This window comes from Bison bison, unplaced genomic scaffold, assembly GCF_000754665.1.
Source record: "Bison bison bison isolate TAMUID 2011002044 unplaced genomic scaffold, Bison_UMD1.0 scf7180017864201, whole genome shotgun sequence".
Taxonomy (NCBI): domain Eukaryota; kingdom Metazoa; phylum Chordata; class Mammalia; order Artiodactyla; family Bovidae; genus Bison; species Bison bison.
In genome coordinates this window covers 1,713,059-1,729,696 of record NW_011494773.1, presented here as the reverse complement: position 1 = coordinate 1,729,696, position 16,638 = coordinate 1,713,059, and the positions used below count along the sequence as shown (strand labels likewise).

At 45.4% G+C, this 16,638-nt stretch overlaps 1 protein-coding gene across 1 annotated transcript in view; it reads left to right on the top strand.

Moving 5' to 3' along the window:
• The window catches only part of POMT2 (protein-O-mannosyltransferase 2), a 45,182-nt gene that overhangs the window by 4,940 nt on the left and 23,604 nt on the right, over nt 1-16,638 (top strand). Inside the window, exons 2-5 of the mRNA XM_010844382.1 lie at nt 5,825-5,909; nt 11,448-11,552; nt 13,840-13,948; nt 15,586-15,694. Of these exons, the coding sequence (XP_010842684.1) occupies nt 5,825-5,909; nt 11,448-11,552; nt 13,840-13,948; nt 15,586-15,694 (408 nt within the window). The remainder of the gene's footprint in view (nt 1-5,824; nt 5,910-11,447; nt 11,553-13,839; nt 13,949-15,585; nt 15,695-16,638) is intronic.

The following is a 16,638-nucleotide window of genomic DNA, read 5'->3' as shown; positions in this document are numbered from 1 at the left end:
AGCTTTTAAGGTTAATTAGGTCCCATTTGTTTATTTTTGCTTTTATTTCCAATATTCTGGGAGGTGGGTCATAGAGAATCCTGCTGTGATGTATGTCGGAGAGTGTTTTGCCTATGTTCTCCTCTAGGAGTTTTATAGTTTCTGGTCTTACGTTGAGATCTTTAATCCATTTTGAGTTTATTTTTGTGTATGGTGTTAGAAAGTGTTCTAGTTTCATTCTTTTACAAGTGGTTGACCAGATTTCCCAGCACCACTTGTTAAAGAGATTGTCTTTAATCCATTGTATATTCTTGCCTCCTTTGTCAAAGATTAGGTGTCCATATGTGCGTGGATTTATCTCTGGGTTTTCTATTTTGTTCCATTGATCTATATTTCTGTCTTTGTGCCAGTACCATACTGTCTTGATAACTGTGGCTTTGTAGTAGAGCCTGAAGTCAGGTAGGTTGATTCCTCCAGTTCCATTTTTCTATTTTATTTTTCTATTTATTCTATTCTAATAATTTCCCTTCTCTTTACATTTCAGGGTCCTAAGATGTTCCTTCCCTAGATGGCAAGGTTATTTCTTTCCTCCCACTGCCATATAATCCCTGTGTCCCACTTAGTATCTGTAATTTCACCTTTACTCCAGTTATTGCCTACTACTAATATCCAGACCTTTCTGCCATGAGCACTGTCAGAAAATTGACAGAGACTTATTATGCCTCCCACCTTGGCCCACATGAGCTATTGTAGAGGGTCTTCACAAGCAGTGTATTCAACCAAGTGATCTTTATTTTTACCTCACTCCAATGAGAAAATCTAAGTAACTGAGCTAGAATTAAGTTAGAATCCTATAAATCTTGCACCCCCACCCCCCACCCCCAGGCTGATCTGGAGTTGCTGTTAAGGGAGACAAACCAAGCCCAGGAATCGTCCAGGAAGAATCTCAAATTTTCCAATAGGTTTTTATAATGCTCCACCCTTTTTATCCTGATCATTACCCAGTTGGTGGCCAAGAGGAGATAAACACCTAGTTTTAGGTGGCCAAACTATGTGACTGAAGTGTATGAACCAAGTGGAAGTGAGTCAAGTATAATCAGAAATCTTTTTGAGAAGACTGTTTAGTGCTTGACAACATCCGATACCTGTGGATGGTCTGGAGTTGGAATGTCATTAGATAATTTGACTGCTGGGCCATTGCAAAAAAAAAAAGAAAAAAAAAAGGTACACCATTGTCAGACTGTAGATGGTTTGGAATGCTGAGAACATGACACAGTTTAGTTTTAAGGGCCACAGTGGTATATCTACAGGAAGGTGATTGGACTGGAATAGCAGTATCAACATTGTAACCTGAAAAGGTGGCAGCAGCTGCAGGGCAGCGGTGATAGCCTGGAGAGGGGAACAAAGTCCTGATATGGTCAGTTTCCTTGAAGTGGGCAGGGTCAATGCCCCATGCAGTGTGGCTTCCTTTACTACAAGACAAACAGGCCAGCTTTTGTTAGGCAGCGCAAGTTTCCGCAATGTAGCAATGGCCTCTGCTTTGGAAACAAACAGCCCTTTACTTTGTGCCTCAATGGTGGTAGATGTATTTCCATGCCTGGTGTGTTAGTGGCAGCAGGTGGTATCCTGGCAGTGATGGCAGTGGTCAGGATGGTGCAGGTTTGATCAACAGCTTGATTCTAATCAGTCTTAATAAAATACTGGCCTTTACTGGGGGCATCTTCATGAGAGATCCAGATTGTCCCATTGACAGGCAGCCATGATTTTTTTCCATGATTGGCTCCAAAGAAGGGGGCTTTAAATTTCTTAATATATATAGCCTTCCAAGTGACACACCAGATGGTTAGGCCAATGGAAAAAGCCTAAGAGTAAGTAAAAATATAACTTGTCTGTTTCTTAAGAATATCATCTAAGGCACAGGCGTTGACTTTTGATTCAGTGCATTGTGCCAGTCAATTATCCCTTTTTGCAGTCGTCTTTCCAGAGTTGTCAGTGGGGCTGGATGATAGCTGCTGTCCTGTGGCTACCATCTGCTTTTAGTTTAGCCAAACCATCAGTAAACCAGGCACAAACATTAAGAGGAAACTCTGGGAATCAAGACCTCACTGAGTCAGGGGCTTTGCTGCAGGTGGTGGAGTGGAAAATAGTTTCTTCGAAAGGGACAGCTAACACCTCTGTTTGAAAAATCAAGATGCTTCTAGGGCCAGGCCAGCTATGCTCTTGAATATACCACTTCCGTTTCACCAACGAGGCTTACTCAGCAGTTTCCTTGCTAGCCACAGTTTCAAAGCAGCACGATCAGGCCAAAGACTATGGTTCAGGCTCTTCTTAATTTCAACAAGAGCTTAGGAGTAGGTTGATAGTTGCTTCTTTTAAAAGATATGTACTTGAAGCCCATGTCCAGCAGATGGCATTGCTTTCATAGAGAACCTGTCCACCGCCCACCCCCGCCCCCGCAACCCCATTCCATCTTTAAAGCTGTAATGTCCCATTTTTGTGATTATATTGTTTCTCTAGGACCCCTTGGGAGGAGACAGGATCACCTCTGACTATGCAGCAGTCCCTGAATGGGATAATCTTTGACATGTGTAGGATAAATACAACAATGCGTCCAGCAGTGGGAGCCACAACAGTAGTTTCAAGGGCCCCACCCACAAGGGCACTTTACCTTCCCTTCCCAGATGGGAACTTGGCTCAGACCCTGTCAGTTGAATCTGGGTGCTTTCCCTGCTCTTTGAACTAACAAGTCTAATCGGCCGGCATCAGGAGCTACAGACAGCCACCTAGAGATTATGCTGCTCCCAGGTGGGGAGTCTGGGCAGTGCCGGATGCAGGGGGCAGGAGGAAGCCTTTCTTCCTTGTAGGCCCTGGACAGGTTTGCCCCACTTCTTCCCAGTGTACTTTCCTGTGTCTTGTGAGCCCCTGGGCTTAGGGACTTTCTTCTTTCAGTCCCTGTGCTCATTGCTCTGGTCCTCCCTGCAGTCCTCGGCACTTTGGTAACCCCTGCACCTGGCAGATCGTCTCCGAAACTCTAAGGGATTGAGTAGGGCTCCTGTATCCAACAGGACCTTGAGCTTGAGTCCCCTCTCCTCACCATGCTAAGATGAGTATGTGTGGCCTTTATAGTCCCCTTTAGGGACAGGGAGACCTTAACCTCACCTTTCATCATTTTTCTCTTTGAAGCAGCTCAGATTGTGGCAAAGGGGCGGGATCATGGGACCCAGAGGGACAGAGTGGCTCCGAATCTCTGAGCCAGGCACACTTTGAGCTTGAGCACACAGCTCACCCAAGGACCTTTCAATGTTTTCACTCTGCCCAGAGTTCTGTATGGAATAGCAAGGTCCTTACTGTGGGCACCATTCATGTAAGCTTTGGGAGAGCCGTGATTCTTCAGCTGCATCCATATTGCGGCTCCTCAGCTAATTGCCCCATACTGATAATTACATCTTTTCCTGCTTTTACCCAGAAGAATGTGAGCAGTAACCAAGGCAGCATTCAGACAGTTTGTTTCATTTCTGCCTCTCTCCACTCAGCCTCATTCATAGATAGGCCAGGGGAAGATTCTTACTACCTCCCTTCCCCACCACTTGGGCAAGAGCATTTACTACCAGATCCAGGGAGTCTTCTGTCATCCCCTACCCCTGTCCCTGAGGGGCCTTGTCCTTTCTCTTAAGGAAAGCTATAACTCGGAATCCTTTGCTCATCAGGGTTTAGGGTTTTATTTTTACCCTGTGTGCATGCTTAGTCACTAGTCATGCCCGACTCTTTGCAGCCCCATGGACTGTACCCCACCAGGCTCCTCTGTCCATGGGATTCTCCAGTCAAGAACACTGGAGTGGGTTGCCATTCCCTTCTCCAGGGGATCTTCCGGACCCAGGGATTGAACCGACGTCTTCTGCATTGGCAGGCAGGTTCTTTAGCACTAGTGCCACGTGGGAAGCCCTTGTTTTTACCCTACTCACCAACTAATCAGTTAGTCTGTCACTGTTCTATGGATGCTGCCAGGAGACAAAGTCCTGGGTCAGAGACAGCCGATTTCATTTCTCACAGTACAGCAAGCAGGATGGGCATCAGTATGTTGGCATCAGCTCCGCTTGCCCCTAGTGTCCCATGTGATGCCCTGGGCCTGGATGAATGCCTGCACATGCAGTGGGTTGCATCACAGCCAAGGTGTATGGAGCTTGGGGAATCCGCTGTTTTATAATAAGCAGTAAACCAGACTGCTTTCTGTCCCAGAGGGAGATTCTGTGTCTTTAGGTTGCTGGAAGCATAACCCAGAGAAATGGCCTGAGTAAAGAGCTATCAGGACCTTGCATTCTTGGCATATCCTGCAAGGTCTGTAGGAACCTGAGAGAGCGTGGGAGGACTATCTCCCACCACAAACATGCAGTGGAAGCCAAGAGGAAGTGTGAATATTACTACTAGTTTTACTTGAAAGTAAAAATCTTATACTCCTTTATCAGTATGTTTCCATACAGACTTTGAAACTAACCACAAATGTTGGGACAGTTTAAATAGTGCCCCGCATGTGTGAGACTACAGTCTGCAGAGTTCTCTCACATGTGTTCTCGATAACTCCCTGGGAGATGGACTGGCAGATACTATTATTGTCTGCTTCATGGAGATGAGAAAAGAGGTCCAGAGAGGGTGAGTGACTTTGCAGGGTCACGCTCACCCTGGGTGGCGGTGCTGGGACCCGGTCTCGCTCTTTGTCTACAAGTCTGTTTGTCACGCTGCTTGGAAGTTATTTTCTCCGTTTGACATCACCAGGTCACCATCCTCATTTCATGTCAAGCCCTGCGCTCAGCAGATGCAGGAGTAGATTTACCCTTCTGCCTAGCTATTAGAGCCAGGGAGTAAGACAAACAAAAGAGCCCTGTATTTTTGCTAAGAGCGTGTTTTGCCCCTCATGTTGTAGGTCAGCGATAACTGCTTATTGAAGCTGACCTGGGGATGGATAGTCACTGGAAAGCAACTGCTCCTCTGAGCTGCAGGGAGAGACTAACACACACCAAGGGCCAGGTCTGCTGGATAACTGGCCTGCCACTGTAAAGCCCGCATGTAGTGGGGTGAAAGGCTTACTGTGGTTTTGTAGAAGAATAGGATTTTTACGTTGTGTTTAAAAGCTAATGTGTTAGAATCACTTCTTTCCCTGCAAGGTAATTTGCAAGTAAATAATGAGGATGGGCTTTAGATTGATTGTTAACTTAGTGAGAAAGCTCTTACTTTTTATAAAAAGTTCAGTTCAGTGGCTCAGTCATGTCCAACTCTTTGTGACCCCATGGACTACAGCATGCCAGGCTTCCTTGTCCATCACCAACTCCCAGAGCTTGCTCAAACTCATGTCCATTATTATAGCAAGATCAGAGTTCACAGTCAGAGGTTAATTATCATAAGGTTGGGAGCAAAATCAGACTGCAGCCCACAGTGTAGTTTGTAACAGCAAGAATAACGTAGTTTTTAGTAGTCTTGGGGTTAGAAGTTAGCAGACTTGGAAGAAAACTTATTGCAAAACTTTTTATAGTATAGGAAACTCTTTGCTTTTTTAAAATAAATAGAAACTCAAGATACAGAATAAGTATAGATTTAACTTAAATTTATGACGACAGGTTGGTATTTGCTAGCCTTTATCTTCTGTCTAAATGCAGGTTAAGGACCAGCTTGATGTCTTGTTTCCTCAAACTAGTTGCATTAAAAGCACTTTTTTTAAATCCAGATTTTCTCATTAATTGCTTGAAACTTGTAGCCTTTGGTTTTAACTGTAAATTTAACCATGCTGTATTAAGGCTATTTGGGTTGTATGATGATGTTAAGAATTTCATTTCTCTTTCTGTTTTCTTTTTAGTTGGGATGAGACTCACTTTGGAAAAATGGGAAGTTACTATATCAATCGCACCTTCTTCTTTGATGTGCACCCACCTCTGGGAAAGGTGAGCAGTGTGGTGGACTGCAGTCTGCTAAGGGTTGGAGCCCAGTCTTAGGTTGGGGTTTAATTCATGGGCTTATAGAAAGAACACTCTGACATCCCAGAACAGCTGTTTTCATGGAAACATTTGGTATTTTTAGGAGTTCTCTGGGCTCAGAAATGGAGTTAGAATCCATCAACTGAAGGGTGGATACAAAATGTGGTATTCTATATAAGATGGAATATTATGGAGCCATAAAAAGAAAGAAGTATTGACACATGTTGCAACGTGAATTAATCTTGTAAATATTATGTTAAATGGAAGAAGTCAGACATAAAAGGCCACATATTATATGATTTCATTTATATGAAATATCCAGAATTGGCAAATCTGTGGAGAAATTTACATTAATAGTTGCCAGGGCTTCCCTGGTGGCTCAGTGGTAAAGAATCTGCCTGTAATGCAGGAGACCTGGGTTTGGTCCCTGGGTGGGGAAGATCCCCTGCAGAAGGAAATGGCACCCCACTCCAGTATTCTTGCCTGGAAAATCCCATGGACAGAGGAGCCTTGTGGGCTACAGTCCATGGGGTAGCAAAAGAGTTGGACGTGACTTAGTGATTAAACAACAACAATAACAAGGGGAAGGAAGGTTGGGCGGTGACTGAAAATGGGTGTGGAGCTTCTTTTTGGGGTGATGAAATAGTCTGGAGTTGGGTAGTGGTGATGGTCACACAACCTGTGAATAAACTAAAAGCCACTGAATTGCACACTTTATTTTTTTTTTTAATTTGATTTTATTTTTAAACTTTACAATATTGTATTTGTTTTGCCAAATATCGAAATGAATCCGCCACAGGTATACCTGTGTGAATTGCACACTTTAAAATGGTGAATTTTATGGTATGCACTGCTGCTGCTGGTTAGTCGCCCAGGTGTGTCTGACTCTTTTCGACCCCATGTAGCCCGCCAGGCTCCTCTGTCCATGGATTTCCCAGGCAAGAATACTGGAATGGGTTGCCATTTCCTTCTCCAGGGGATCTTTCCCACCCAGGGATTGAACACATGCCTCCCACTTGGCCAGTGAATTCTTTACCACTGAACCACCCGGGAAGCCTGGTTTATGTTACATGAATTTTATCTTATTTGAAAAAAGGAAGAAAAAAGAAATAGAGGGAAAGAATCTGTTGCAGAAGTAGTTAGGGGAGCTGATTGTCTACAAAGGCAGGGAACTCTTTTCCCCTCCCTGCTCGCAGCATGTTGCTTGGCCTCTTCCTTTCACATGGCTTCCAATTAGAAATTCCACCAATCAGAATTCATCTTACTCTCCGAGAAACAAACACTCCTAAGAAGACTAATGGATTAGCCTGGGTGTTCACTCAGTCCTTTCTTCCTAACTGGGGCTGAGATTTTTGGTACCAAGGGGACAGGAATTGGCCTGGTATGAAGTGTTCTTGGAGTGTGGAGTACTTGGAGCTGAAGGCAGGGGGTGAGAGGTGGCATGAGTGGTGATTTGTGACAGGTGGGCTTAGGGGCAGGCACCAAAGCATGGGGTGGGGACCAGGAAGAAGGCCCTGCAGGTTTCAGGAGAGGAGAGGAAAATGAGGTAGGTGACCTATTTCAAAATTAGCTCCAAACCCAGAGAAGAAGCAAACAATGTTATGCTTCTTTTTGTCTCCTTTATAACAACAATAAGAGAGCAGCAATTGAACAGTCTCTTTTAGTCACTGTAGATGCATTAACTTACATAATGCTCAGAACAACCTTATGCAGTAGGTACTGTTCTATCCTCATTTTACAGAAGGGGAAAGTGGGACTCAGAGCCATAAGTGGTTTGCCATAGGGAGTATAGCCAGTAAGTGGTAGAGTCCAGGTTCAGCCTGGCTTACAGTCTGCTGTCTTAACTATCATACAGCTGCCTCCCTAACTTGCCTCGCCCCAGTACTGGAGCAAGTACATCCATTACCACTGTAGACTTAAGCCACAGAACCTACTGAATATTTGCATTGGTCCAGCCTGGGAACCAGCTCCGCAGAGAATTTTCACAGGAAACCCAGCCCTGTCTTGCATCTGGAGAGTGCCTGTCCGGTTTTGGAGTCCACTAGCGCTCAGCAATTCATGGGGTCGCAAAGAGTTGGACACAACTGAGCGACTGAACTGAACTGAACTGAACTGAGTGCTCAGCGCAATGAGAACAGTGGCAGCGTTGTTTTTGCGGAAGCCCTCCCTTCCTCCCATCTGGTTCCTGTGTGAAGGGAGAAATGGGAGGCTTCTTTGTAAGGCTGCCACCAGGGAGTGCAGTCCGTCTGCTTGTGTTCTACCTGCTTGAAAGACTGATGCATGAAGCAGCTTCCATAGGTTCTGAAGCCAAGCTAGTCAAAGAATCAGAGAGCCCCATGGGAGCTGGTGGTCCAGTGGTTGACTTCACCTTTCAATGCAGAGGGTGCAGGTTGAGCCCCTGGTCAGGGAGCTAAGATCCACATGCCCTCAAGGCCAAAAAACCAACCTATAAAACAGAAATAATATTGTAAAAAATTCAATAAAGACTTTTAAAAAAATGGTTCACATAAAAAAAAAAAAAAAAAACCCTTGAAGTGGTGACTAGGAAGTTTTCTCCTATAGTACTGAGGCCAATGCCTGCTGCTTCACACTGGCCCCAGCCCCGAGTGCCGGGGCTCCAGGGAAGTGGGTGCTTTAAAATAAATAAAAATGCCTGCACATAGCAAGAAATTTGATTTGTATAGAAGGAAATAAAAGGTCAAAAGCTACCTTCTCTCACATTTCTATTCCTCAGAGGCCACCAGAGCCACCTTTATTAACATTTTCTCATATATCCTCTCAGAAACTTTATACAAATACAAGGGTGTATACATTTATTCACGTGTATATATTAGTACACAGGAACAGCACATTATGTATGCAAATAGAAACAGACTAAAATTGAGCAACTTGTGTTTTAAATATATCTTAACCTTTTTTCCACATCAGCATATAAAATGTACCCTATTCTTTTTAGTGGATATATAATATTCCATTATACACGTAAGCCATAAATTATTTTGCCTCTCTTCTACTGGTGGGTATTTACGTTACTTCAGTTTTGAGTCATTACAAAAGACCATGCAGTGAACTTCCTTGTACATTTGTCTTTTCATAGTTGTGCAGGTGTGGCTAAAAGAGCCTCAGCAGCTGAACTGAAGAGGCAAAGGATGTGCACATTTAGATTTGAGTTAGACATTGTTAAGTTATCCTGCAAAATGTGATAATATATGTACTCCCACCAACAGTGTATGAGGGCACTTGCTTCCCTCACCTCATTGCTAGCACTGGTGGGGTCACACTGCCAAAACTTTGCTAATTTGAAAGTAAAAAATGGTATATAAGTGTTTTCATTTGCATGTCTTCCTAAATTAGACTGAAAAATTTTTTTGTATGTTTATTAGCCATTAGTATTTTGTATTTTTATGACAGCATTTTTTTCTAGTGAATTCCTCTTATTCATACTGATTTGAATGAGTTCTTGAGTTAGAAAATTAGCAGAGTGGGCTTCCCTGATGGCTCAGATGGTAAAGAATCTGCCTGCAGTGCAGGAGACCCAGGTTTGATCTCTGGGTTGGAAAGAGCCCCTGGAGAAGGGAATGGCAACCCACTCCAGTATTCTTGCCTGGAGAATCCCATGGACAGAGGATCCTGGTGGGCAACAGTCCATGGGGTTGCAAAGAGTCAGACATGACTGAGTGACTAACACACGCGCTTTTTTTAAGTTTTATTTCACTTGTTAAATTTCTAATTTAATTTGTTATTTTTGACTGCTAGATCTTTGTTGCTGCTCAGGCTCTTCTCTAGTTGCAGCCAGCGGGGGCTACTCTTCATCACAGTGTGCAGGCTTCTCATTGCGGGGCTCCTCTTGTTGTGGCGTGCTGGCTCTAGGGCTTGTGGACTTTAGTAGTTGTGGTTCCCAGGCTCTAGAGCACAGGCTCAGTAGTTGTGGCTCATGGGCCTAGTTGCTCCATGGCATATGGGATCTTCCCGGACCAGAGATCGAACCTGTGTCTCCTGCGTTGGCAGGTGGATTCTTTACCACTGGGCCACCTGGAAATCCCCTCAGGACTACTTTTACCCTTATGGGAACTGAGAGGGTACTGAATTTTGAGTGCTTGTTCATTGCTAGGCAGAGTACCAGGTGTTTCACCTTTGGCATCTGCTCTGAGCCTTACAGTCATCTGCGAGGAAGGCTTTATTACTTGTAGTTCAGAGAGTACTAAGTATTGTCCCCAATTAGAGACCTCATATGGGAGGCACTGAGATCCAGTCACCTGTACATTTCCTCCTGCTATGCCACCAGCCCAGCTGTCTGGGAATTTATGCACCAGGTGGGCTTGTCCTCTGAGATCCCAGGTGGGAAGGAACATTCATTTGGTTGTCACTTCTCAGTTTAAGTTCATCTGGGTATTCAGATGGCTCTGTCTTCTCAATACCTTATATTACTTTATATTAAATTAATTGACATTAAATATAACTTCTGGACTTTTGGATTCTTCTTTTTTTTTTAAATAAGGATTTATATTAATTTACTGCTGAGTTTTGGTTTCTATGTCTTGACATGGAACTTTGGAGAGTGACTCTGTTTAGAACTACTTAGAGAAAAAAGTGAGTTAGTGGTCCATATCTGAGCCCCCAGAAGCAGCGTTGCTGGGCAAGGCTTTCCCTCCACACAGCCCAGCTCGAGCGCAGGGCTTGGGCCCAAGCAGCCTGGGGCTGTTACCAACGCTTGGTATCTGCTGACAGTTCTTAGGTTTTAGCTGCTTCTGATTATATGTGTGAAAAAGCAAGTTTTACACTATTGATGGTCAAGGAAAGAGAAATGAAGAGGCTGATCCTCTCGAGCATTTTGAGGGATTCACAACTCACAGGCTTAGTTTGCAGTTGATGTGTTCAGTTTGGGGATGTTCCAGGGTGGCCTCCCTTTGGAAGACTGGCAGTAGGAGAAACCAGTCCCTGGCCTTCTGGCTTAGTTTCCACCAGGACTTTTGCCTTCCGCTCCGAGGAGGTGCATCCATCTACGTTCTCCTCCCCATTTTCTCCCCTTCTCTCTATGCCTGGTGTGTAGCCACTTGGCCTCTTTCCTTGCTCCTCATCCTGACTTGGAGCCTCATTTTCCTTTCAGTGGTGCAGTCTCCCAGGAATCAGCCCCTACCCACAGCCTCCGTCCATGAGCTGTCGTGTTTTACTTCACAGCAAGTGAAGAAAGGCTGAATGAGGAAGCCCCTCACTAGCCCTACCCTTCACACTATGATTATTTTCTTTTTAAGTACTCAGTCTTCACTGTACCCAAGGACTTGGCCTTAACACAGGAGAGGATTTGTTTCAAGCCATGAGCTCTGTAAACAAAAGAGTCTTTGCTCTGCAGCAGCTGCCGGAGAGCAGCTCCCCCACTGTTGGGGGCTCCTCCTGTGGACGGTTGTCGGGGAAGCCAAGGTCTGGGTGCAGCTGGGAGGGGAGTGTGGAAGAGACGGAGTCTTCTCTCCGAGGCCTCTCATCTTTATGTTCTGCCTCTCTACTCAGATGCTGATTGGTCTGGCTGGCTACCTGAGCGGGTACGATGGCACCTTTTTGTTCCAGAAGCCTGGGGACAACTATGAGCATCACAGCTACATGGGAATGAGAGGAGTAAGGCTTCCTGACTTGCAGTTGGCTGCCTGAACTCTGGGGCCACACTCAGTCAGAAATGTTAACAGTCAGAAGCCCTCAAGTGGTGGCAGGTCTAGGAAAAGGGACTTTGGGGAGGAGGGGGTGATTGGACCCATGCCCTGTAGTCAAGATTCAGAGCTGGGGTGAGTAAGAAGAGCTAGAGAGAACATAGGTAATACGGGGATGACACAGGTGGGAGCAGGCCCAGCCTGTCACCTGTTACCCTGCCCATGAGCGGCATCAGGTTTCAGATCAGAGGGCAGCCCAGGACTCAGGCGACCAGGAGGCTGCTGCGGCCCTAATGTGGGCCTCAGCACATTGGCAGGCTATATGTCCTTCCTCTGTGGCCACAACTGCTGCAGTACTGCCTCCCTCTGAGGCCTTTATTGACACGTTAGCACCCCCACCCCCCGTGACCAGGTTCTTCCCTCTTTTCCCCATGAAGATTTCAGGCACACACAGGTTTTCTAGTCTTTTAAAGGAAGTGTATGTTTGCCCAGTCCCACTGTGCCCTGAGTTCCAGCACCAGCCCTGACAGAACATGGCAGGGCCTAAAGACCCAAGTGTCTGGATACCCCATGCTGCTGCTGCTGCTGTTAAGTCGCTTCAGTCGCATCTGACTCTCTGTGACCCCATAGACTGCAGCCCACCAGGCTCCTTCGTCCCTGGGATTCTCCAGGCAAGAATACTGGAGTGGGTTGCCACTTCCTTCTCCAGTGCATGCATGCATGCTAAGTCACTTCAGTCGTGTACGACTCTGTGCGACCCCATGAACAGCAGCCCACCAGGCTCCTCCTTCCACAGGATTCTCTAGGCAAGAATACTGGAGTGGGTTGCCATTTCCTTCTCCAGGGCACCCCATACCTAGAGCTAAATTGGACCTACGGGAACCATCCTCCAGTGTGGAACTCTCAGAGCGGGTTGCATTTGCAAATCCCTTCCCTCAGGGAGTTCAAAGCAGTTTAGATAAAGGTCATGTGATATTTGGGCTCTAGTCTTTGGCTTGCTTGTGCAGTCATATCATACTGTTTTAAACAAGGACTGTCTACTACCCTCAAGTTCATCACTCTTGAGTGATTCTGTGTCTTCTTAATGATGTTTGATCACCACCGAGCATACAGAATTGGATATCAGCCTGACTGCGATCTTGCTATGGAAGTGAGAAGACCAAATATAACAGCCTGTTGCCTTTCACACCAGGGCACATTGCTTTCTGCTAACAAAAAGTGACAACCCAAATGTGAGAATTTCCATTCCTTTGGATTTGTCTGATTACTTTTGATGGATATGGTAGGGGACTAGAGAGAACACTGGTGGTTAAAAACAAAACAAACCGAAAAACAACTGTCCAGATGCTAAACCGTCAAGCTGTCTTTTTTGTAAAATCAAAATACAACCTTTAGATTAAAGAGTGGTTCCTGGTGTGATTGGATAAAAGGACCAAGGGAGAAAAAGCAGAAACAGCATTAGAATTCTCTAAAATATTCAAATATCTTGAGAGCTATTTCTCTCCTTACACCGGTTTTTGTAACAGAAGCTAGCGTCTATCAAGAACTTTCTGTGTGGTAATAAACTTTAGCTCATTTAATCTAAAAAGTAAGCCCTGGGGCTCCCCTGGTGGTCCAGTGGTTAAGAATCTGCCTGCCAATGCAGTAGATGGGTTCAGTCCCTGCTCCAGGAAGATTCCACATGCCACGGGGCAGCCAAGCCCGTGCACCACGACTACTGAAGCCCACGCACCTAGAGCCCATGTTCTGCAATGAGAGAAGCCACCACAAGGAGCAGCCTGCACACCGCAACTAGAGAGAGCCCACACACAGCAACGCAGACCCAGTGCAGCCAAAACTAAACAGATAAATAAAAATTAAAAAGTACGTCCTCTGAGGTAGGAGTGTTTATTTTTCACAGAAGGGGAGGCTGAGATACAGAGATACGACTTTGTCAAGGTCACAACTAGCAATGATGGGTTGGTAATCCCAGAGTCTCCCACTTAAAACCAGTGTGCCCTCCTCCCCACACCTCCCTGGCTGAACTTCGCTGATTTCATGTCAGTGCACAAGTTGGTGCTCAAAGAAAACGTAAATGTTGCTTGATTTGATACTTCACTGTTACACTACCCTTTCATATTTAAATGTATTCAAAGTTATCATGTCATGCCATCCGTCATCAGGGCCCTCCGTCTCAAAAGACCAGTTTGTACCAAGTCAGGTAGGTCCCTGATGCTTTGCTTAGTTGGTCCCTTGACTGCTTTCCTGTCCTTCCCTAGTTCTGTGCATTCCTCGGCTCCATGCTCATCCCCTTGGCCTACCTCACCGTGCTGGAGCTGTCCCGGTCTCTCTCAGCAGCGCTGCTCACGGCCGCCCTCCTCACCTTTGGTAAGTTGTCCTAGACCACGTTTCTTGAGAAATTGACTGCCACTCTATGAATGTAGCTAGAAATCAATGCACTTGAAGATCCTTGTCTGTGGGCCTAGTTCTGAAGTAACCTTAGGATTGGGTAAATGTATTCCAGATTTCCTTTTACTCACTAGTGATGCTTACATATATGAGTACTTGTATGTAGCAAGCCTTTATGGTATTGGAGGTGTGAGAGAGGATGGGTAATCCCAAGGAATAGATTATCTCTAAGTTATCTGCATTTGAGTGTGGAATGCATAATACATGTATGTGTGCTTGTGTGTATGTGTGTGTTTGAAGGAGGCTTAGTTCTAATTCAACTAGTATTAGTTTGCAAGATTAGTTTGCATTCCTTAAACTAATTTCACCTGAATGCAAGGGCATATGCCTCCGAGGCAGCTGGGTGACAGAGGAAAACAAAATAGAAATTTAAATTATTTCTGTGGATAATCCTCACATGGATAATTGAGAGTTGGTCTGTAGAAATTGATCCTGTTGCTAGCCTGGCTCATATGAGAGTGAATTCATGATCTCATTGAGCTTAACATTTAAAGAAGTCTAAACCAGTTTAGATGGTTACTTTAGGGGCGATTCTGACTTTGCCCTGACAGATAAGGTTGCAAGATTATAGAATCTCCCTCTAGAGGACTGGTGGCTTTTTCCTTGGGTCTTTGATTTCCCTCCTCAGTAGTTCATTTATTCATTTTTCATTCAACAACTACTTTCAAGCATCTACTTTGTGCTAAGCCACTTTCTTGGCCTCAGAGGTTATGCTGATGAGATAGGACTATCATGGAGCTTGCTTACTAATGGGGCAGATGACAAATAAACAAGTAAATTAGTAAGTTTAACATTTGAAAGAGTAAGTACAACATAGAAAATGGGATAGGGTAAGAAATAGAGTAATACAGGGTGATTCTGTTTTAGGTAGGGTGGTCAGTGAAGAGCCCCCTGAGGAGGCGGCCTTGAGCAGATATCTGCGGGGACAGCATGTACTGTGGTCCTGGTGCGAGGCAGCCCTTGGGAGGTTCAGAGAACAGCAAGACACTGAGCCCAGAGCAGAGCACGAGAGCAAAGGAGGCTGGACGGGTAGGGAGACCAGGGCCATCTCGAGGAGTTTGTTAGTCTGAGTGAGATGGGAAGACATTGAAAGACTTAAGCCAGGCCATGATATAATGAAGTTTTGTTTAAGAAAATCACTTCAGCACCTGCATGGAGAGTCAACTCCCAACACAGACTTCATGTGAAATGGTTAAGATTCTATCCTGGGTATATGTAGTTTGTGGCTGTGTAAGCATGACGGCAGAACTTTGGATGGTGGCAGTTAGCAAGAGCCCTTGTTTCAGGATCACTCTGTCTGAATGAATGACACGATCCCTTCTGGGGTCAATGGCCTGAAAGTGTGAGATGCTCTTTCATATCACTGGGCTTTGGTGTACCCCAAAGCTGTGTCCTTCTGCTTTCCAGTTGACTCACTTGCCTATCTAATCTTGACTGCACAAACGCTTACATGCAGTTAAGCCCAAGGGGAACTGTTTCTTAATGCTGGGGTGTTTTGTTCTCAGGGGGGCCTGTCTCTGATTCCACTTTTTGACCACTGAGCTCATGTTTTTCAGACACAGGATGCCTCACTCTGTCCCAGTACATCCTCCTTGACCCCATCTTGATGTTCTTCATCATGGCTGCCATGCTGAGCATGGTCAAGTACAACTCCTGTGCCAACAGGTCAGCAACACCATCTCTGGGAGGGGGTGTCAGAAGCTGTGGCAGCTCTAGAATTTCTGTAACGTCCAGGGTTGGGGTGGGTACAGTGCCTAGAGGACTTGTCTTGAAGCTGAATTTCAGGCAAGTATACTTTAAAAAAATATTTTAGATTGCCCATTTTAGATCATAAAAATAGATTTACAGAAGTTTTCTATACTTTTATTTTTGCTTTCCTAAGACTAGGAAAATATCAGTTGTCTTTTTCAAGAGCCTTGTTATTTTTACAAGGGTGGATTTGGGTGGGGGTTTATGTTACTTTATGAAGGAGTCCTAATGCCTTCCCCCACCCCACCAGCTAGCCACTCCTGAGCACCAGTGCTGGTTAGGAGATCCCAGGACAACTTAATTCTTCATGTGCTCTGTCCTAGAGGGGAGGGCACCAGACTAGGTGTTGCCTGGGAACTGTTTGTCTCCCTGCCCTCAGTCCTGACCCAAGGATGGGAATGATGTACACAGAGGTTGGCTTGAAGGGCCCACATGGATCAAGAGAATCCCTGCAGGCCCTGGTCAGTCCTAAAGCTGCTCTGGAGGGCCTGGTCTTCTTCCAGAAGAGCCCTTTCTAGATCATCCTTTGCCTCTAAGAGAGTAGAGTAGGTCATTGCATCCAAACCAAAACAGCTGGCTCTGCCAAGGCTTTTCCAGAAGCAACCTGATTTCACGGCAGCCAGGCCATGACTTCGAGCTCTCTCTGGGTTTGGCTTATCTTCTGCCTGCACCATATGCCCTCTCTAACCTGCCATTTCTTGAGTACATACTATGTGCCAGGTATTGTGCCCAGAGCTTAGGGTTCAGGAACACATAGATCTTGACTGTTAAGGCGCATTTGCTCTGGTGGGGGTGAGGGTGGGGAACCTGGGGGTCTGCAGCTCTGAGCACTAAGTGCTCTAATACAGTAGACCTTGGAA